The sequence below is a fragment of the Pezoporus wallicus genome, unplaced genomic scaffold (assembly GCF_028554395.1).
Source record: "Pezoporus wallicus isolate ANWC-B61680 ecotype Strahan unplaced genomic scaffold, APGP_CSIRO_Pwel_v1 contig_8787, whole genome shotgun sequence".
NCBI classification, from domain to species: domain Eukaryota; kingdom Metazoa; phylum Chordata; class Aves; order Psittaciformes; family Psittacidae; genus Pezoporus; species Pezoporus wallicus.
In genome coordinates this window covers 257,521-278,508 of record NW_026638420.1, presented here as the reverse complement: position 1 = coordinate 278,508, position 20,988 = coordinate 257,521, and the positions used below count along the sequence as shown (strand labels likewise).

The following is a 20,988-nucleotide window of genomic DNA, read 5'->3' as shown; positions in this document are numbered from 1 at the left end:
AGAGAATATCCCAGCAATGGGCACACATAAGGACAAAGTGAACCCAGCCCCAAGCATTGGTCCAGCCCGGTCAGTGCAAAGGGAAACACAGAAAGACTCCTGTCAACCATGGAAATCATAGAATCCAGACTGATGTGAGCTGGAAAGGACCTTAATGTTCATCCAGTTCTAACCCCATGCCAGGGGCAGGGACACCTTCCACTAGAGCAGCTTGCTCCCAAGCCCCATCCAACCTGGCCTTTGAACACAAGAATTGCCTCTGACCCTGCTAAATTGTGGGACTGAGCTCCACACACACTTAGGCAAGAGCATCCCACGTTGCCCTTGAACTCTTCAAGGCTTCAGGATTACATTTCACTACAGTCTGTCGAGAGCATCATGAAGAAGGATGCAGCAGCAAGTGTCAGGTACCCACTTGAATGTAATCTGCTACAGCAGGAGATCATGGAGGGACAGAGAACCCTGCTGGACTCCAGCAAAGCTGTGCTGGTGAAGCAGGTTGCCCTTGCTTCACTTTAAGGTGCATAAAGTCCACTCTCTGCTCTCCGGGAATGCTGTGGCCTCAGCTGTACCACAAAGCTCTTGGAGGGCATTTTAAGACATTTAAGGATGTGCCATGGAGCTGAGGAGCTGCTGCTGCTTAGCTGGGGTTTCAGGCACGAGCAACAGCACTCCCAGCACTGCTGGCTGGAATATCCCATTGAAATTCCATGGGAACACCTAAAGATTCAAAGGCACAAAGCTGAAGAGTAGGAACCAGAAGACAAGAGATTAAGAAACGTGAGGATACTTCATGTTTCCAAGGGCAGAGGAAGCAGCCAACCATGTGCAGCGCAAAGGAGGTAGCTACAGGCTTCATGCTTAGCTCCCCAGATACACTCTTCCAGGATGAAACAGGAGATCAGTCAAATACTCTTTGAGGAAAGGACTGATAAGAAGGAAGACACAGAAAGCCATTTAAAGCAGAAATAATGCCAAGAACATGGATTTACTTGTGACTGGGAACAGATCTGTTTGTCAAGAGAGAACAAAGAAAGCCAGGAATTACACATAATGTGATACAAGACCTTTAACTAAGGCCCTTTTGCACCTTTACTGCCTTGATCTATGGCAAGGCCAGGTCACAAGCATTAGGTGTTTTTCAGGCTTTTCAGTAGGAACCTAACAACCACAGAGCACAAAGCCAAATAATGCAGCATGCCAGGCTGTTTCCTGCTACAGCTGGTGAGGGCAAGGTAAACCCATTCCCTTGGGACACAGTTCCAATGGCACAGAGAAGGAAAGAGTCACACACAAGGACTGTGTCTTCCAGGACATTGTGGATGTATGCCTAAGCTCAGAAGTGACTTTCTAGTGCAATATTATAACCCATTAACCATCCTCAGGTCATCACTGAAACACCAGAGGGAGATAATCCACCTTCCTCACCTTGAGGCATCTCCCCACCATCCTTGGTAGGGCACCAGTAGTTCCACCTAGTCTCAGAGATACCCATCTCCTACCACCTCACTGCTAGGGCCAGAGATGATTCTTTCTTAGCATTTGTAAAGTGCTTTGCAGATATAAAGCTCTGCCTAAGTGCTAAGTGATTCCTACCCATCTTCTGCCAATGATTAAAGGCAGAGATTAACTCCTTTCCCCTCCTCTTAGCAACGTGGGTGAGCAGTCTGCATCAGGAGGAGAGCCAGCCTGCCAGCCTCAGCCTCCCGATGCTACAATATCCCCTTTCCCCCTCAAAACCACCCCAAGTTTATTGTGTGTCTTCCTGGACACCACCTTTTTAGTGTGCCTCGGGTGTGGGCAGCAAGTCAGCCTTACCCTGTGCTCTGCAAGAGTGGGTGATGTGATGGCACTTACACAGCTGCTCTAGGGGAGCTCCTGAACAAGCTCGCAGCAAAGGGAACACCACTGCTCTTTCCTGAAGGATCTACAAGGAGGAAAAGTAACTTGGTTTTGCTTTTAAAAGCATTTTACTCTTAGAAATTACTTGAAACTCAAAGGGGTTTCTTACTTCTAATTCAAGACAGTAGAGAAAAGGTCACCTTTGGGACCTAAACCCCAGGGACAGTATTTTACTGCCCACTGAACAAAGCCCCTGTGCTTCTGAAGGCCCTGTAATGGGTGAGGATCAGGAACACGGTATCCCAGGCTAAACTGTGGGATTTGGACACAAAGTCCAGTTCATTTCCATGCACTTGAGGTTATAACCAGTGCGCACTGATGGAAATAAAGTGCTCCAGTCCTGACTCGATGGCATTTGATGCCACTCTGTTTGTGTGGTGTCCAGGACAGAACAGCCCTGACCCATGTCTAGTAGTCAAGAGACTACTCAGACAAGAGACAAGACTCAGACCCATGGCTGAGTAGTCAAGAGACTACTCAGTGACCACAGCTAAAGGCTGTGAGATACCAGGATAGGGGTAACAGGAGCCCAGAGGCTTGCCATGAGCCTGGGAAGCACAGCATCCTCCCACAGTGGAAAGATCACGACTAAGGAGGGGGAAGGAGAGCAATGAACATCCCTGTGATTACAAGGAAGTTAAAATGGGACTTTCTCTTCCAGTGAGGGAGGACAGAGCTCCAGTGAGACTGATTGATGACTGCAGAGCTTGAATAGGAAGGTTTTGTGCCAACGAAAGGCCTTTTTACAGGTCACAGTACGTTTAAACTCTCTCAATAGGTAGTTTCTCTCCTGCTCCCATCATTGGCAAGTCCCTGCCTGGAAAGGTCTTGGAGGCTCCTAGAGGCCCTGAGGCTCTGCACAGCAGTGCTCAGGGAGCTCTCCTGGTACCTTGGTCAAGCTTTGCAGTGTGCAATGGAGAGGCAGCCAAGGGAGGGTGGGTGAGGGATGCACAATGCTTCCCCCCAGGCTCTGAGCCACTTGAAAAGCAGAGGACTTGCAATCATTACCTGCCCATCCTCTATCCCCTTGGATCCCAGAGGCAACAGCACAGGAAAGGAGAGGATGAACACGCTTTTAGCTGAGGGAAAGCCTCCCTGTTTGCTTAATAAATACCTTCCAAGAAGCTTAGCAGCTCTGTAAACATACAAGAGATTTCAATCCTCTTGTAATTTTTGTACTGAAAAAGAGTATTTTTGCAATACTCCTGTAATTTTTCAATACTCTTGTAAAAGTCCATCTTTCCCCTGAACTCCCAATGACAGAGGCTGGCACTGCTCTGTGATTATGGCATATGGGTGGTGTGAGGACCCAGCAGAGGCTCCCAGGCTCCACAAGGGCCTGGCACATAACACTGGGTGTTGAGAAGCCTGTTGTTATTTGAAGTAGATCCATCCATGCAGCTCCAAGATGAGGATCCTGTCAGGCCTGCAGGAATGTGGCCAGCTCAGAGTGGTCCAGGGAGCTGAGAAGTGATGGTGGTGACATCCAGAACTGTTTCTGGCAAAGGAGGGACGTGCAGAGGGCTTGGCTCTTCAGAACAGTGTCCTTCCCTCTCAGCAGCAGCCTGATGGTCACTGAACACAGAAGGAGTCAGGGGAGAGAAAGCACAGTGCCAGCCCTGTTCTTGCTGTGCCTGGCCAGGGGAGGGGAGACTGCATGTGGGGAGAATATAGCCCCAATGGCTTTAGAACAGGAGAGTGTCCTACAAAAGCAATGCCTATGGAAGTGGGATGGATTGGATCTTGGGCCAGATCCAACCTGGTAGTGCAATAGGGCCCAAAGTCTCAATCCATTCATTTCCAAACCCACTGACATGGTACCAAGGCGGGGATCTGGCCTGGCTCTCTCAATCTATTCAATCCTTCAGCTTCAGAGAATCCACCCCTTCAGCCCAGAGGATTCCCTGAAGCAGGATATGTCACTCCCAAACTCAGCAGGTGCCCTGAGGCAAGGAATCTGCCTCAGAAATGCCATGAGACAGGCTGGGGTAGGGAACTTCCATCTACCTTTAGAGGCTCAAGCCCTGTAGCAGACCCTGTGAGGCAAAGCTGCTTCTCCCAGCCCATCCTCCAGACACCAACGTGCCACCACTGTGTCACCCCCAGAAAGGAACATTTCCAACTGTCTCCTCTGATCTGAACTGCCCCATGACCACCTCCTCCTCCTCCTCCAAGTACTATCCCAGCACTCAGCCTATGGGATCAGCTCTCAGAGCTGCACCCCTTTTACCCTGCAACTAGAGGGCTGAAATCATGAGGTCGTCCTGCTTGGCAGGGCTGGTTACATGCCCAGAGGGGGTGGAAGTCCGGATTTTCTCAGTGGCCAGGCACTCCTGGCTGCTCACACCTGTAGGAGTGATGTCCATGAGTTCTCCAGATGAACTAAGGGGGAAAGAGGGGGACACAGAGATGCCCGACGAAGGATCTGTTGAGCCTGCAAACAACCTCGGGGGCTTAGGGACTAAGTTGGGTTCATATTGTGCCCTCAACAGGATCTCTTGATCACTGACAGATTTGGGCATCTCTGCAAAGTCACTGGAGCTGTCTGACACCATCATGCAGTAGATGTCCTGGAAGGAGCTGCTTTTGCTATCCAAATTAAAGAGGCTGTCTATGAACTCAGCAAATTCCAGCACTTGGGGACTGGGAACATCAGTGAGACGTCCATTCTGGAGGGACAGCTCCTCACGAGGGGGTAAGGAAACACGGTCCCCCTCGCTGCTGGCTCCCTCCTCACTGCAGCGTCGTTGTGGGGTAGTGCCACCACTGTTGAGCACGTTGTCAGGGGGCTGAGTCTCTTGGGAGTGCTTGGAGAGGCTGTCAGCAGCCAGCAGCTCTGTCCGGGAGCTCAGGGAAGGGTTTTCCTCAGGGATAACAGGGTCTATATAAAAGCAGTGGGTCTCATCCTTCTCCATGACAGCATGGAGGCTGGGAGAGCCCCGGATGCTCCGGAAACCAGAGGAGCGCCTGGAATCAAAGCTGTAGAGGGATTCATTGTCTGAGAGGCTCTCCATGGTGGCAAGAGGGGCACGGCGGTCCTGCAGCTCCACAGACAGACGTTCCTTTGTGTCCAGGAGAAGCAGCTCCACGGGGTCTTTCTGCACAGGGGAAAGTGGCTTCGTCTCATAGAAGCCTTCCAAGCTGATCTCAGAATGGGATTTGCTCCTGCAATGAGAAACAGACAACGTGAGGTTGCATCACACCAGAGAACCAACCACAAGTGGCCACAACAGCCACAGGAACCAAGCACAGAGGTCCTCATACACCCTGGCTGCTCTAACCAGAGCCCTCCACAACTGCAAGAAACCTCTTATGTCTCCATCCTCCCACCTGAAAGTATTAGGTACAGTTTCTCCCTTCTGAAAACTCAGGTTCTTGCCCTTCTCCCTTCTCTCCTGGCCAAAAGTGTTCCCTCTCAAGCACCGTTTTCACTTAGGTTCCACACATGCAAACCCCTCTCTCTGTATTAAGAGAGGACTGGGGCACGAGAGGTTGAAGGATCAGCCTACAATTAACCTATTACTCTTTCTTCTCACACTCTAGAACCATTCCAGTCTCATGCCTTCCCCTCCTGCTCCATGCTGGCAGGCCCTGCTTTGCTACCACCAATGCCAGGAGGCTGTTAGAGCATTACCCATGCCCAATTCAGCTATCATTTCAGGTGGCAGACTTTAAGACAGGTAAAAAAGCAACTTCTTCAGCTTAAGCCAAGTGAAGATCTTTAGAAAGACACCAGTTACACCAAGACTTCAAAGGATCAGGCAGGGCTCCTCCAGAAAGACACCATGTCAAAGACACAGGGAGGGAGTTCCCCACACCAGGCACACACAAAGCTTGAGATGAGCTGCAGCCAAAGCAACAGCCCTTAAAGACAAGAACTTAAGGAAATATCATAGAATTACAGGATAGTTTGGGTTGGGAGAGACCTTAGAGCTCATCCAGTTCCAACCCCCTGCCACGGGCAGGGACACCTTCCACTAGAGCAGCTTGCTCCAAGCTTCCTGGGAAAAGGAAGGAATACCTGGGAAAAGAGCCTGAGCTTGGCAGAGGACTGCTGCACCTGCCAGGAGGACCTGATGGATAGGGAGAAGCTTTTAAGTTAGACCAAGATTTGATCCCTTTAGCTTCAACAGTCATCTAAGAACAGGTTTCCAGAACCCCAGAGAAGGGAGTGTGACGCAGTAAACCGGTTCTAACCTTGGATCAAACACAACCGACCTACAACCATTTCCACTCTGGCACCTCCCTGAAGCCTCTCTGCCCTCTCCCTCATCCCTTTCAGATCCCGGGATTTCCCTTCTGTTTTCACTCATCTCAAAGGGAAGCAGCTATTTGGGTGTGCAGAGAAACCACGGCTCCTCTCCCTGCTTGACCTACTTCATTTTCTCAGGCTTACTGTGGCCTTCACAACATAGGCTGATCCCTTCTCCTACTGTTTCATCTCAGCTGCAGTTCTGCTTCTAAGCTCTCCTTCACTGTTTCTGGCCATTATCACTCTCTCCGAGACAAGAACCTCACCATTTTCATATTATTTGCTGCCTTTAGTTCCTTCTAAGCTTAAACTTCACTCATGTTATCTCAAGGATGCTCAGTACAGACCATCTCACCCTGCCTCTTCCCACACACACACAGAGCTTCTTAGGGTCTCTACCTGCAATCTCCATAGAAGTGATTCCCTTGCAAAGACATAATCTTCTCCCACCCACAATGTTGTCTTTGTATCGACTCACAACCATCATTTCCTATCTGTGACTATGAACTATCTTTCTTCCCCTGTTTTGTCTGCAAATTTGCAATTCAGCGATGGAAATTGTGTTGCAACTTTGAAATAAGCCTTTGCCCAAATTTTTACATTTATTTTCTTTGCTTCTTGCAGATTTGGGGTCCTTCAATGCCTCAAACATCACCTGAAAGTCTGTAAGGAGTCTCTCTGCCATTGGCTCCTACAGGAAAGCTGTTCACACACCACACACACCACCAAGAACAAGTTCTTCCCCTGTCTATCTTCTAGATGTTCCTCCACCTCTCATTTGCCACAACAAGGATGAAGATGGAGTTTCTTCCACCCATCACACTTCCAGGTTCTCCTCACCTCGCAGCACACAAAGGATTTCCTCCCTCTCAACATGACACAGGACAAGATGAAGCTAAGCAAAGCCCCCCAAAAGGCAGCCCTTGTATCCACCCTTCCCACAAGCATCAATCACAATACCCCAAGAGAAAGAAAGCCCACAGAGAGCCAACAACCATTCCAAGAAACCAAAGAGATCATTACTTAGTACTGCTGTTCCTTCTGTCCGCTGTTACGGCTCCAGTTCCGATCTGCACTGAAGGGCCACTGGGCAAGGGCTGACTCTGGAAGATCAGTTCTGGGGTGAGATCCACTTCTGTAGGACTCACCATCACTTTGGCTGCAGAAAGTAAAGCTGTTTTCCCCTTGTTGTAATTCTCCAGGACCTATTCAAGGGAAGCAGAGGAACAGTCAGTGCTTTAGTGGAGACTGTTCTCAGCTCAGGGCTTTCAAACAGCTGGATTTGCCTCTGTTTCTTACCAGGGCCTGCAAGGTAAAAGCCTGTTTCTTACCCTGCAAGCACAGGGTGAGATCTTGAGATAAAGGGTTAGAGCAATACATTCTGATATACTTTATCCTGCCCAAATGCCCTGCTGGGAATTCAGTGCTGGGGAGGCACCTTCACATCAGCAGGGCAGAGGAGACGTGGCTAAAACTCCATGGTAGAGCTGCATGGCTGGGAACTGTAGAGCTTAGGGACAGAGACCCACTCTACAACCATCATACATCAGCTCAGTCACTCGTCAGGCCCTTAGTGACATGGGTCAGTGGTGGCCTTGGCAGTGCTGGGGAACAGTTGGACTTGACGATTCTATGATCCTAATTCTTTGCATTACCTTGTTGAGCCCTTCCATGACCACATATGGGAGGTGTTCGTGCAACATCGCCGGCGAGATGATCACTTCATTGAACGCCTTATTGTCACCCCAGATGGCAAAGTAAGTGGGATCCTCTTGCTCACAGCAACTGGAAGAAGAGTTGGGATGCAAAGAGAGGGAAAGGCAGAGAGCAGCGGATGAAAGAACAGGCCAATATTTTGGCATGCAAAAGAAACAGCAGGTTGCAGAGACGAAAGCAACAGGAGGGGAAACAGAGGGAGAAGATGTTAAAGTACACATGGTACTGCCATTGTTCCAAACTACACTAGCCAACAGTGACATGACCATCTTTGGTTGGACGGGGCTTGGAGCAAGCTGCTCTAGTGGAAGCTGTCCCTGCCCGTGGCAGCGGGTTGGAATTGGATGAGCTTTAAGGTCCCTTCCAACCCAAACCATTCCATGATCTTTTTATTCTGGCAGTACAATCCCTGTCGCTATAAGACAGTGGGGGGGGGGGGGGCAAAAAATCACCTTCATAGATGGGTTCCTGTCTTGGGAAGTCTTTCCCTAAGGGCAATTTCCACCGCCACTGTGGACTGGTTGTGCTGCTCTGCAGATACTCACCAGCACTGCTCTGCAGGGTGATTGTGCACCACGTGGATGATGCGTCCTGGTGGGTACAGGGGTGTGCTTGCAGACAGGGCAATAGTCAGGTCACTGGGGTGGGTCCAGAGGCGGTTACTCGTGACTGAGTTCTCTTCTGTCTCTTCAGGCAGCTCTGTCTTGGGGATGCACTTTGTGGCCCCCACAATGATGCGCCACTGTCCAACAAGAGAAACGAGGGAGAGCGTTGAGGTGAGAAAAGCAACACGGAAAAGCAGAGTCATCTCAAGACACTACTGGAAGGTTTAAACTGAATACCTGATAGCAGAAAAAACAGGTCTTGCACCCAATTGCTTAAATAACAGACCAAGAGAGAGAGAGAGAGAATCCTGCCTGGAAGAGCTGTTTCTTCCTTTCCCAATTTTAGAAGTGGCAACATCTCAGCCTTCCAGTACCTAAAGGGGCTGCAGGAAACCTGGAGAGGGGCTTCGGACAAGGGCCTGTAGGGACAGGCCAAGGGGAATGGCTTGAACCTGCCCAAGGGGAGACTTAGATGAGCTCTTAGGCAGAAGCTCTTCCCTGGGAGGGTGCTGAGGCGCTGGCACAGGGTGCCCAGAGAAGCTGTGGCTGCCCCATCCCTGGCAGTGCTCAAGGCCAGGTTGGACACAGGGGCTGAGAGAAACCTGTTCCAGTGGAAGATGTCCCTGCCCATGGCAGGGGGTGGAAATGGATGGGCTTTAAGCTCCCTTCCATGATTCTATAATTCCTTGGTTTTGATGGAGGATTTTGCAGAGTTAAGGATCTAGAGCAAGCACCAACATATCCACCAACTGATAACTTGGTATCTTCCAGGCTAGACACGGTAGAAGGAATCTGAATGTTTAATGTACAAACATAAGCAATAGATTATCCAACACAGGCAAAACAATCTGTTTAGGCCTTTATGCACTAAAAGAAATCCTAAAACCCCCCAAATTCACCATAACCCCCAAAGCCAAAACACAAACCCCATAGAACACTAACATGAAAAACAAATACAACTCGGTTTCCTCCCTCTACAGGTCATTTCTATAATATTTTACCTTTAGTAATCTTAATGCCTTATGGTTTTTTCCACCTCAGCCTAATGATAAAGAAGGCTGGGGAGGAACAACTTCCCACATATCCTATCTTCAAAACATGAACAGACCGCTTATCCTAGAACAGCACCAGCAGTGTCTACACACAGACAACTGTTGTACTCCCTAGCCTGTTACCATTTGTTACTGGCCAAGAACAGCTACAGTTGGAACACAGACTTCAAAACAGGCTTAGAGGAGAAAATATCCTGCTCAGCGTAGACCTGTGATGGTGAACTTGAAATGCATGGAGCAGTCATCAAGCAGCCTGTAAATGAAGCACAGCCCTTTGCCCTGACCCTTCTAGCTGCCTTCAAGCTCTTATCATCACTCCCCTGGTCATGCAAGTAGTGGTCACAGTGGGCTTTTGGAGAAGAAAAGGCTCAGGGGGGACCTGATGGCTGCCTGCAAGTGCCTGACAGGAGGATGGAACCAGGAGGGGCTGGGCTCTGCTCCCAAGGAACAAGGGATGGGACAAGAGCAAAGGCCTCAAGCTGCACCAGGGCAGGTTTAGATGGAGCTGAGGAACAATTCCTGCCCCAGAGGGTGCTCAGGCATTGGAACAGGCTGCCCAGGGCAGGGCTGCAGGCACCGGCCCTGCAGGTGCTCACACACCATGGAGACGAGGCCTCAGTGCCATGGGTTAGTGGTGGCCTTGGCAGGGCTGGGGAACGGTTGGACTGGATGAGCTTAAAGGGCTTTACCAACCTGGTTGATTCAGTGATTCTATGACTTAAGGAGAGCTGGAGGGCAGAAGCAGCGTGCAGTATTGCTGTGTGACACTATGAGCTCACCATCACTGCCCAGAGACACTTTGGGTGTTTGCTGATCTTTACTCTTACCTTTGGTTTGTTACTTCTCTGAAGAACATCCAGAAGCTGCCGGCGAAATCCCTCCAGCTGAGAGAGTCCAATTCTGGAAAAGAGGAAGATGTGTCAGGGAACAGGACTATAGGAACACAGAGCACAGAACAAGAAACTGCTACAAAAGCTACTACAAGAATACAACACAGATCATTTCAGAGGAGGGTTGTGGCATCAGCCAGGACCAGTAACCATGGTTAAGAGGCTGCAGGAAACCATCATGACAATAAAGAAGTACAAAATGGAATAGAGTGAGATCAGTGAACAGAGATATGAGAAAGGTCAATGAACAGATAAGGGAGATGATGCAATCACAGGAACAAGTGAGCGAGGACAAGTATAGGATGACACAGAACAGGTAAGTGAAGGTCCCACAGAGTTATGTGGCACCACTAAATTATAGGATGGAAAAGACTTTGTCATACAGGTTACCCAAAGGCATATTCAATACTGTGGAGTACTTTTCCTCCACTGAATTCTGTATGTGTACAGACAAATGTCACCATTTATCCAAGGTCACAGAACAGGGGCAGAAGCAAAAGGAAAACTCAGTTGGTCTGGCTCCTAATCCAATGCCCCATTCAGCAGAACATGTCCCAGGAGGAGAGAGAGGTGAGAGATGCCAAGACACATGAAATGAGGGATCTGATTCAGAGATGTGAAGTGATATGGGATAAGTACTCAGGGACAGACAGTACAAAATGAGATGACAGGACATTTAGTTCAGAGCAGAGTGTAAAGAAGTCCCAAGATAACAACGGCAAGATGGCATTGACATGTCAGATACTGCAATTAGAGGCAGGATATTCACCCTTTTCTTTCATACAGGCAGCTGAGAGATGGCCAGGGATATGCCTATAAAAAGCTGTGTGAAACACCAATATGGCTGTCCAGGTGAAAGATGCAGCAATACAAGAAGACAAGGAAGAAGTAACAAGGACGAGGTGAATGAGGAAAGCAGAGACAGATATGACTGAGGTGTTTGTGATAGGAAGGAGGTGACTTGTGTGTAGAACAGATACTCATCAAGACATCGAGACGCTTCTCCACTTGCCTGGGCACTAGATCTTTGCCAAGCACGACTGCAGTCACAAACTCTTTGGAATACTCCATGGCATCCTCACTGGAAGAGAAACAGGACCAAGAAGAAGCAAAGAGTGTTTCACTAGCAGCAAACTGCACTTCATCCCCAAATTTGACACTGGCGTCAGACGAGTTACCGAACAGCCATAAACCCCAAGATGCTCAAGGTTTTGGGGACTTGCATCTTGGTAAAGAAAAGCTGAATTATTCACATCTCATGTCCCAAGTAACATTACTCCGCATATGGCTCTGAATAGACTTGGAAAAGTACTTTAATTTGATGCTTCACGGTCATTCTCCAAGTTTGGGAATGGCCAGGACAGCAGAAAGTAAGAAGATATCCCATCCTCCTGAAACTACTTTACAAAGATGCTGTAGAACTAAGGTGGCCACCTTCTGTAGCAACCTGAGAACTGAGGTAAGAGGGAGTTAAGCCTTCCACTCTATGAGCTGGTTGTGCAATCAGCCACCTTCTTAGAGATGCTCCAAACCACTTCCCACAGGCAGAGGCTGCATCACTGACCTAGAGGTGATCCTGGGCATGAATCACAACCCAACAGAAGTGTGGCAGTTAAAGGCACCCCTGAACCAGTTGAGGTAACACAGCACAGCTTGGCCTGAGGGATGTCAGGAGTGGAAACTGAGCAAAAAGCCATCAACCCTCAAGAAACATCCTACAGAGCAACTCCTCTGCAGCTGAAGACCAGGGATAACTGTCACAGCAAGGCCAGTATCCAGATACATTAGCAGGATGGAGTAAAACCCTTTGCCTGCTCCTGGAACATGATGCAGTAATTATCACAAGAAGCTTCTGGTAATCCATAGCTGCTTTTAAGTGCCCCCATGAGGTCTGCCACAACTGGAAAGACTTTATGTCACTCCACAGCGACCAAGTGGGATAGTCTGGTTTGGCTGCCACATAAATAACATGATCAGCTGGTCTGTCCCAGTCTACAGTGGGAGGAATTCACCACGCTTCTCTTTAAAGATGTCCATGGCAGCTACCCTAGATCCCTCCTACAGCAAAGGGAGAGAAACAGGCACCCAAGAAACACATGAATCTGACCTATTCTAGGCACTCACTCTAGAATGACAGAAATCACCCTCCAGAAGTGCCAAATTCATTGTCAGCTGCAAAAGGAATTCAAACAACTACATCAACTCATGTAGAAATCTACACTTGGTCAGATATCTCCCTTCTTGTACATCTATTCACAGCAGGTGGGGAGAGGAGACACTGGCACTGTGCAGAGAATAAGGAAAACTGAACAATCTGGTGTAGTGGAAGGTGTCCCTGCCCATAGCAAGGGTTGGAACTGGATGAGCTTTAAGGTCCCTTCCAACACAAACCAGTCTGGGGTTCTATGGAAGTGCACCTTGTCCACTCAGTGAGCATTTTCCACTAGTCAGGCTGAAATCAGAGCTATAGCCACAGACAGCTAAGGCCTAAATTGGGATACCTGGGAAACTGGCCATATGCAATCACAACCTAAACTGTATCACAGAGCAAAAGCTGCCAAGAGCTTTCAGCCTTTCCATTTTCCTGCAAGCTTCTCAGAGCAGAGACTTGTCTTCTACTGCTCCTCAGAGCATCACAAACAGGATCTGATCCAGCTACAACTACACACCCCACCCCCCCCCCATCAGTCCATCCCAACACCTACCTCAGCAGCCCACCTGGGGGAGAATAGGCAAAGCACTTGAGTGATGGGTACTGCGGACGCAAGAGGAAGGACAGGATGGCAGCTGTGCCAGCCCCTAGGGAATGACCAACCACGATCAGGCCATAGTGTTTTGTTCCTCTCCCCTGGAAACAAAAGCCATAAAACAAGAAATTCAGCTCAGAGCAAAAGGTAAGCCCACAGTCCCCAAATGTGTCCCTTTTCCCCTGCTCTAAGTCTTTCCTATACATGAATACCCCAGCTCACCAGCTCCTCCATCAACAGGAACTAGTGAGGGTATGTTAGATATGAAATGGAAGCAGAGTTCTGATTTACACTGCCTAGACTAAGTCACAGTGGCACACTCCTGCCCTGCAGTGTTGCTGAAGGGATGCTAGATTTCATCCTCTTGTTTATTCTCTCCTACATCTCTATCAGGCAGTGTTTGACCTACTGGGTCTTCAATAAAACACAAAAGGAAGTAAGAAAAAGGGAATGTACACAAGTTATTTAGGATTTGATATGAGCCTTCTGATATCTGACTCCAGGCTCCCAGACTGAGGTCTCCAGGTTCTAGAAATGACTTGCTTTCAGGAATTCCAACACTGAATAGCAGGAATCCAAGTAGCACTTTGATAGTAGTCTTCTAAGTCTAGATGCTCCCAACAGCAGGACACTGCTCAAGTAACAAAGAGACAGAAGTATTCCTTAATGTTTTATACTGTTTTTGTTATCCAGCACCTGGGAATACACGGACTTCCTGCATTAGATTACAAAGCACACACAGAACATAAGACCAACCCACAAGAAGGATCTATCTTTGTGCCATTTTCCTTCTCAAGGCCACCTCCAAGCCACCACCCTGCCTGTTACAGTCAGTAAGGTGAATGCTGGGGGAGATTTAAGACTTTATACACCTCACTTATACTTTATCCCTGAAGATCTGTTGCTGGTAACTGGCACTGCTGGTTTATTGTTAAGAAACAGTGCACTGGGGTAGGTGAACCTTTGGTAGGGCCTGGGATGGCATTAATGTTCTGGTCACAGCACTTTGTCAGGTATTGATCACAGTTCAGCTTCAGACAACTCTTAATTTTCCACGCACAAGAAGGTTGCTCCATATTAATCAAACTCTCTCCATCTTTGTGGGTCAGGTCCAGCTCATTACACTATTTCCTCAGTTAGAGGTTGAACCCAATACACAGAAAGCCAGCTTCAAACTGAACAGAATGCGACTGGCCCTGTTCAGCCTAGAGGAGGCTCCAGGGAGACCTCAGAGCAGCTCCAGTGCCTAAAGGGGCTGCAGAAAACCTGGAGAGGGGCTTGGGACAAGGGCCTGTAGGGACAGGCCAAGGGGAATGGCTTGAACCTGCCAGAGGGGAGACTGAGATGAGCTCTTAGGCAGAAGCTCTTCCCTGTGAGGGGTCTGAGGCGCTGGCACAGGGTGCCCAGAGAAGCTGTGGCTGCCCCATCCCTGGCAGTGTTCAAGGCCAGGTTGGACACAGGGGCTTGGAGCAAGCTGCTCTAGTGGAAGGTGTCCCTGCCCGTGGCAGGGGTTGGAACTGGATGGGCTTTAAGCTCCCTTCCAGCACAAACTAGGCTGTGATTCTATGATTCTGACTCAAGTTTAGGGGAACCATTGAGGCTTTTATCTCTCTTTTCATTCTTCCTTTAGCTACTGCTATTTTCCCCATGGGAACTGCTCAGGCCAAGCACTCTTTGGGCATAGGAAGAAGAATGCTGTCTGATATCAAGGAATCAGGCAGTTCAGAAGTTCCCTCCCAAAGAGGGACACGCTGTGCTATTACTGACATATACGCTAAGGGAAGCTGCTTCCTAACACCTCTCTTGGGTCCTCTGCTAGCTGTCTATCCCAAGAAATGTGCACACAGAGGCAGTCAGCGCAGCATCCCATTGCTACCTCCAAAGAGAATCTCCACAGAAATGAGATTTTAGTTCCTGTCGATTTGGTTTTAGTGTTCCCTGTCCTGCATTGCCACCAAATGGGATTTCCGACCTTAGCTTTGCCTGAGAAAAACAAAAACCATCATCAGGAGCTTTGTAGAGTTGATGGTTTCACAATAAAAAAGCCTTGGGGGAATACTGAATGAGCTCCCTGTGTGGCAATCCAGAGGGTTGGAAAGATTTGGGAAATCAGAACAACATTCAGGGACACTGAGGTTTCCCTAAAACCAGTGTTTTAGGGAAATCGCTTCTGTATAGCCCACAAGGATAAGGGAAAACTAATACTCACTAAGTCTCTTCCAAAAGCTTGAGAAAGCACCATCTCTTGTTCCAGTTTCTTCTTGATGTACTCAGCAGATAGCACCATTCCCTGAGGAAACATGAAAGCAGAACAGAATGTAAATGGTCACATATCAGCTCCCAATCTGAACATTTAGCAGACACTACGCTGCCCCGAAGGCTGGATAAGCTCCAGAATGCCACACAGCATGTGTCAGGCTTGAGGAAGAAGACTGACTCCACTCCATAGTGAGGAATAGACTTCATTAGGCAGATGTCCTCCCTCACTGATTACCAGAGCCACAAACTGCCTGCAAGTAATGACAGCTCTTAAACTAAGGTAATACTCAAAGGCTCAGCCCTGGGCTCACAATGCAAAGTCCAGGAAGAAAATGAATCAACCACAACAAAACAACCCACTGCTTAAACACAAGGTTGTGGCAGGGGGCTGGAACCGGATGAACTTTGAGGTCCCTTCCTACCCAAATCACTCCATGGCGCTGTGATTTTATGATTATCACATATTATTAAAGGGTTTTTACTCACTAGAAGCTAAGCACTGCTGGAAGATGTGAAACGAGCCAACAGTCTGGGTCTAAGCATTTATCCTCCCTGCTGATGGCTGCAGCTGAAGAGTGTTTCTCCCTCTGCAATAATTACAGATGCAGCTGATCTGTTACAAACCAGCATTCAGTCCACTGCATAAATAGAACCACAGAATGGTTTGGGTTGGAAGGGAGCTTAAAGCTCATCCAGCTCCAACCCCCTGCCATGGGCAGGGAGACCTTTCACTAGAGAAGGATGCTCCAAGCCCCTGTGTCCAACCTGCCCTTGAGCACTGCCAGGGATGGGGCAGCCACAGCTTCTCTGGGCACCCTGTGCCAGCGCCTCAGCACCCTCACAGGGAAAAACTTCTGCCTAAGAGCTCATCTCAGTTTCCCCTCTGGCAGGTTAAAGCCATTGCTTATAACCTGTTCTTGGTTATGTCTTCACTAGAGTTTAATTCAGTACTAGGCAAATGTGAAGTCCAAGGGCTGAATACCAGTCCTGTAGTCCAGGGTGAACATGGGTTAACAGAAATGATCTGCTTGAATATGGGGATTACAGACCTCAAAGAATTCACATTGCCTGGGCTGGTCTAAACCCAGGAAGATCATCTCCTCTGCTATATTGCATTACACCCCTACCTGAAAACAGCTGAAGTACAAAGTGAATGTTACTGAGCACTGGTGAATCTCTGTGACGTAGAATCATAGAATGGTTAGGGTTGGAAAGGACCTTAAGATCATCCAGTTCCAACCCCCTGCTTTGGGCATTAAGGAACTGATGCCCCTCTCAAAAAGCACAGCAATATGGAGCATTCAAAGCCCTCAATACCGAACACATCATCAAACCCAATGCGAGTCCTGAAGAGAAAGAACAGACCATGGTGAATGCGCTGAGCCTGCAAATGGGACACCTGTAACAGCACCAGCATCATCAAAAGCAGATGCCACCATATTCCATGCCTGTGTTCCCATCTCTCTGCAGCATTCAGAGGAGTCTCCAGTTCCTTCTCTAATGAGAAGTGAATGACAAAACTACTTACATAAAGTCCTAACATGAATTTAGGATGCTATTTTTGAATAGCATGACCTAAATCTGTGGTGATATTAATAATGGGCTGTTAGGCTGATAGCGATAGGTTTGATAATGATATTCTAATATAGACAGTGATTTTAATAGTATGGAATGAGCCTTTCATCACTGCAGTGTTAAATGTAGGCTTGCTATTTAAATGGACCCTGTTTCCTAAGTTTTCAAGGAATAAATCTATTTGAGTTTAGTTATGGACGCTCATATGTAAATAACCACAGTGGAGATGGAAGGAAAGGGGAATAGTCTATTGTACTGCAGTCTGAAGGCGTTAAACTGCTGAGGGATATTTGAACTGGGGGTAAAAACCCATAAAGGGGGTGTATTGGGTAGAATAAAGAGCTTGAATGGGAAGTTCTTGCTATTACTGAGTGTTCTATGGAAGCAGGAAGAGCTGTCATCATGGCTGAACTTCCTTCTGGCAGCTTCTTGTCATCCCAGCTGGCTCAGCACCACAAATCAACCTCCATAACATCATCATTTTAGTAGTTTTGTTCTATATCAGTTCACCAGAGTTAAGTGTTCATTGATGTTCTCGCCTTATGATTATGTTAAAATGAATTTTGTTACAAAATCAGTGGGTTTTATTTCAAATACTGTGAAGCTGGATTGGTTTTTGTGGTTCATTCCCCTCCACATTCTAAAAATCCCTCTTTTTTTCTGGCATGCTAAGCCCTAAATGTTAGTTCCAGCTGTGAGTTTTGACGCAAAATAGCTCAGAGAGCTCTATAAGAAACCTGGAGAGGGGCTCTGGACAAGGGCCTGCAGGGACAGGACAAGGGGAATGGCTTTAACCTGCCAGAGGGGAGATTGAGATTGAGGCCAGGTTGGACACAGGGGCTTGGAGCAAGCTGCTCTAGTGGAAGGTGTCCCTGCCTGTGGCAGGGGATTGGAGCTGGATGAGCTTTAAGCTCCCTTCCAGCACAAACCAATCTGTTGCCATGCTGTACTAACTGTGGCATCCACAGCGACCCAAGCAGTGAAACACTTTGAGCTGCGGTAGCAGCGGAGCGATAAGGCAGCTCATGTGAACATCAAGAGGTTTAACTAGTGGGATGTGTGATCGGCACCACGTGAAGCCCAGCACCAGGAGAGCTCTGCAGGTGGAGATAAGAGGCCTGTTGGATGTGCAGGACAGAACCAGCAAGAACAAGAACAGACATCAAACAACTCACAGAAAGCTCCCGGACAGCCGAGTCCTTTGCTCCAAATTAAATGTGTTTGCAAAGCACTTCATTTATTTGTATATTCAAGTTGACTTCTGGACATTAAAAATGCATTAGGATGGAGGATTTAAATTCTATTATCTCCATTAGTTTCCCCTCAGGAGTGAGCAGCACATTATAGTCTGAAGATTCATATTGATAATAATTTGAGATAAAGCTATAGCTCTGTATTAGCAACAGTCAAAACAAGAAATAACATAAAGGCCGAATACAACCTCACTATAGAACCAAGGGAATGAGCTGAGAACGTTTCATGTAAGTCACTGGCACATGAATGTTTGCACATGGAGATCAAAAGAAAACCAACTTCTGCAAGGATCCATTAGGAGCTTTTCTGTACACTAGAACAAATTCCCCCTCACTGCCCTTTGCTTTCCTTTCACCTTCCTTTGCATGAGCTGTTGATCACATTGATGGGCAAAGTCACTTTGAGCTAAATGAATTAGCACAAAGCGAAGCAACATCAGCAGCAACAGCAGAGACAACACTCCAGCAATGTCAGATCAATAGCAAAGATTCCCATAGCTAAATAGCAGTTCTGTGACAAAATACTACCTCTTTTTGCTGCTTCCATAACATGCCCTGGGTAATTGCTGGGTTAATTTCCTCATTTTCTAATTCATTTTCTCCTGGGTGCTTGTAGCCCAGAACTCCCCCGTGTGCTGGGCTGATCCCCAGAGCATGAGCAGCAGGTCAAGGGAGGGGATTCTCCCCCTTTGCTGTGCTCTGGGGAGACCCCCCCTGCAGCCCTGATCCAGCTCTGAGGCAGCAGCACAAGAGGGACGTGGAGCTGTTGGAGCAAAGCCAGACGAGGCCACGGAGATGCTGCAAGGCTGGAGCAGCTCTGCTCTGGAGCCAGGCTGAGAGAGCTGGGCTGGGGCAGCCTGGGGAAGAGAAGGCTCCTGAAGGGGAGACCTGAGAGCAGCTCCAGTGCCTGAAGGGGCTGCAGGAAACCTGGAGAGGGGCTTGGGACAAGGGCCTGTAGGGACAGGCCAAGGGGAATGGCTTGAACCTGCCCGAGGGGAGACTGAGATGAGCTCTTAGGCAGAAGCTCTTCCCTGTGAGGGTGCTGAGGCGCTGGCACAGGGTGCCCAGAGAAGCTGTGGCTGCCCCATCCCTGGCAGTGTTCAAGGCCAGGTTGGACGCAGGGGCTTGGAGCAAGCTGCTCTAGTGGAAGGGGTTGGGGTTGGAGCTGGATGAGCTTTAAGCTCCCTTCCAACACAAACCAGGCTGGGATTCTAGGATTTTATGAAAGAAAAAAGATGCCCATTAGCCAAATGGAAGTACACAACACTTTTCAAGACTACCTGCTCTGGGAGACTTGGAGCCTGCAGAGTCCAAACAAGACTTTCTTAGGTGAGCATTTCTTTATCAGACCCATACCCAACTGAGCATTTGAGTATGTAGCTATCAGCTACTATCCTCTACTTCCCAAAGCCAAGCATCAGAGCACATGGAAAAGGTTCATCTTTCAAGCAGAATATCATGAAGGAAGCAGGAGCTCCCACCTCCCTACTCCCATGGAGTTGCAGCATCAATGTCCTGCCCAAAGGGACCCGAAGCAGATGATCAGCAACGTCTCATCTCCTTGAGCAGCGGCAGCATTTCCAGCAACCTCCACATTCCCTCCAACACACACAACCTCCAGTTGGGATTTTTCCTTCCCAATCTGGCCCTGCATCTTGAGAAGCTGCCAAATCCCTGATAAGCTTGAAACTCAGTGTGCACGTCACTATTTTGCTGGACTGGGGCAAAGATCAGCTCTAGAATCAATGGATTTAATCAACCCAGATCTGATCACTAACACAGACCCATAGCATCAGTCTCATTACACAGGCACAAGTCCTGCCAGTTCCCTTGGATGAGGTTCAGTGCCCATCTCATGGCCAGAGAATTCTAAACACATCCTCAGGGTCTGATTGCAAGCTCTGAAAAGGTCACTGGAAGAAGAAGTCCTCTCAATGAATCCAATAATTTTGTTCTAGATCTCCACAGATGCCTTTTACTGCTTGGTTTGCACTAATTATATGGGAGGTTTTAATTACACACATAGTGGGTTTAACAGTTACAACTAAGGATTTTGTATTAACAGCTCCAAGCCATTTCACTGCAATCATGTAACTACCTTAGAAGTACCTCAAGCAATTCAAACCACTTGTTTTCTCAAGTCAAAACATGAGAAAAGTGTGGGGTTTGGGGTTGGGTTGGTTATTTGGGGGGGATTTTGTTTGTTTGGGGTTTTGGGGGGGGCTCTTTGTTTGGTTTGGGGTTTTCTTCTTTTACACACCTTGTGGCCCAGCCATGTCCCATGGTGACCCTCAACTGGAAGGCGCTCTGCATCCCCAGTTAGGTCTGTCAGGGCATCCTGGAAGAAAAGCCATTGTTGTCCTTCAGGTAAATCAAGCATGAGCCAGGAAGGCCTGAGACCCCCCCTGAAAGTTTGCCAGGGGAGCAAAGGGGATGCGAGGCACTTACTTTTGGAGACAGAGTTCCTCGGATACTAATGACCACCTTCTTCTTATCATGGTCCACAGCCACATAGAAAGGTGTTTCATAAACCTGGAAAATATCCAGGACTAGCAATCAGGTGAGACATTCCTGTTTAATTATTCCCAGGGAAAAGGAGGCAATGGTGTGACAGATTATGCCTTATGTGTAAGCACTCCTTTCAGCGATGATTTCTGCCTTTAGCAAATATTTCTGTCCAAGTGACAGAACTCCTTGATGAAGAGATAGGATGGGAAGCTCTAAGGTCAGAAAAAAA

At 48.2% G+C, this 20,988-nt stretch overlaps 1 protein-coding gene across 5 annotated transcripts in view; it reads right to left on the bottom strand.

Annotated features, from left to right (window-relative positions):
- Positions 1-2,959: 2,959 nt before the first annotated feature.
- The window catches only part of DAGLA (diacylglycerol lipase alpha), a 70,717-nt gene continuing 52,688 nt past the window's right edge, over positions 2,960-20,988 (bottom strand). For 4 of the 5 annotated variants that reach the window (XM_057410638.1, XM_057410633.1, XM_057410634.1 and 1 more), the window contains 10 exons: positions 20,700-20,783; positions 20,512-20,589; positions 15,374-15,454; positions 13,123-13,265; positions 11,430-11,498; positions 10,355-10,427; positions 8,416-8,612; positions 7,810-7,939; positions 7,178-7,359; positions 2,960-5,067 (listed from right to left, as the gene is read on the bottom strand). In XM_057410638.1, coding sequence (XP_057266621.1) covers positions 4,140-5,067; positions 7,178-7,359; positions 7,810-7,939; positions 8,416-8,612; positions 10,355-10,427; positions 11,430-11,498; positions 13,123-13,265; positions 15,374-15,454; positions 20,512-20,589; positions 20,700-20,783 — 1,965 coding nt within the window. In that variant the 3' untranslated portion in view covers positions 2,960-4,139. The remainder of the gene's footprint in view (positions 5,068-7,177; positions 7,360-7,809; positions 7,940-8,415; positions 8,613-10,354; positions 10,428-11,429; positions 11,499-13,122; positions 13,266-15,373; positions 15,455-20,511; positions 20,590-20,699; positions 20,784-20,988) is intronic. The other variant, XR_008972311.1, reaches the window with a different exon arrangement.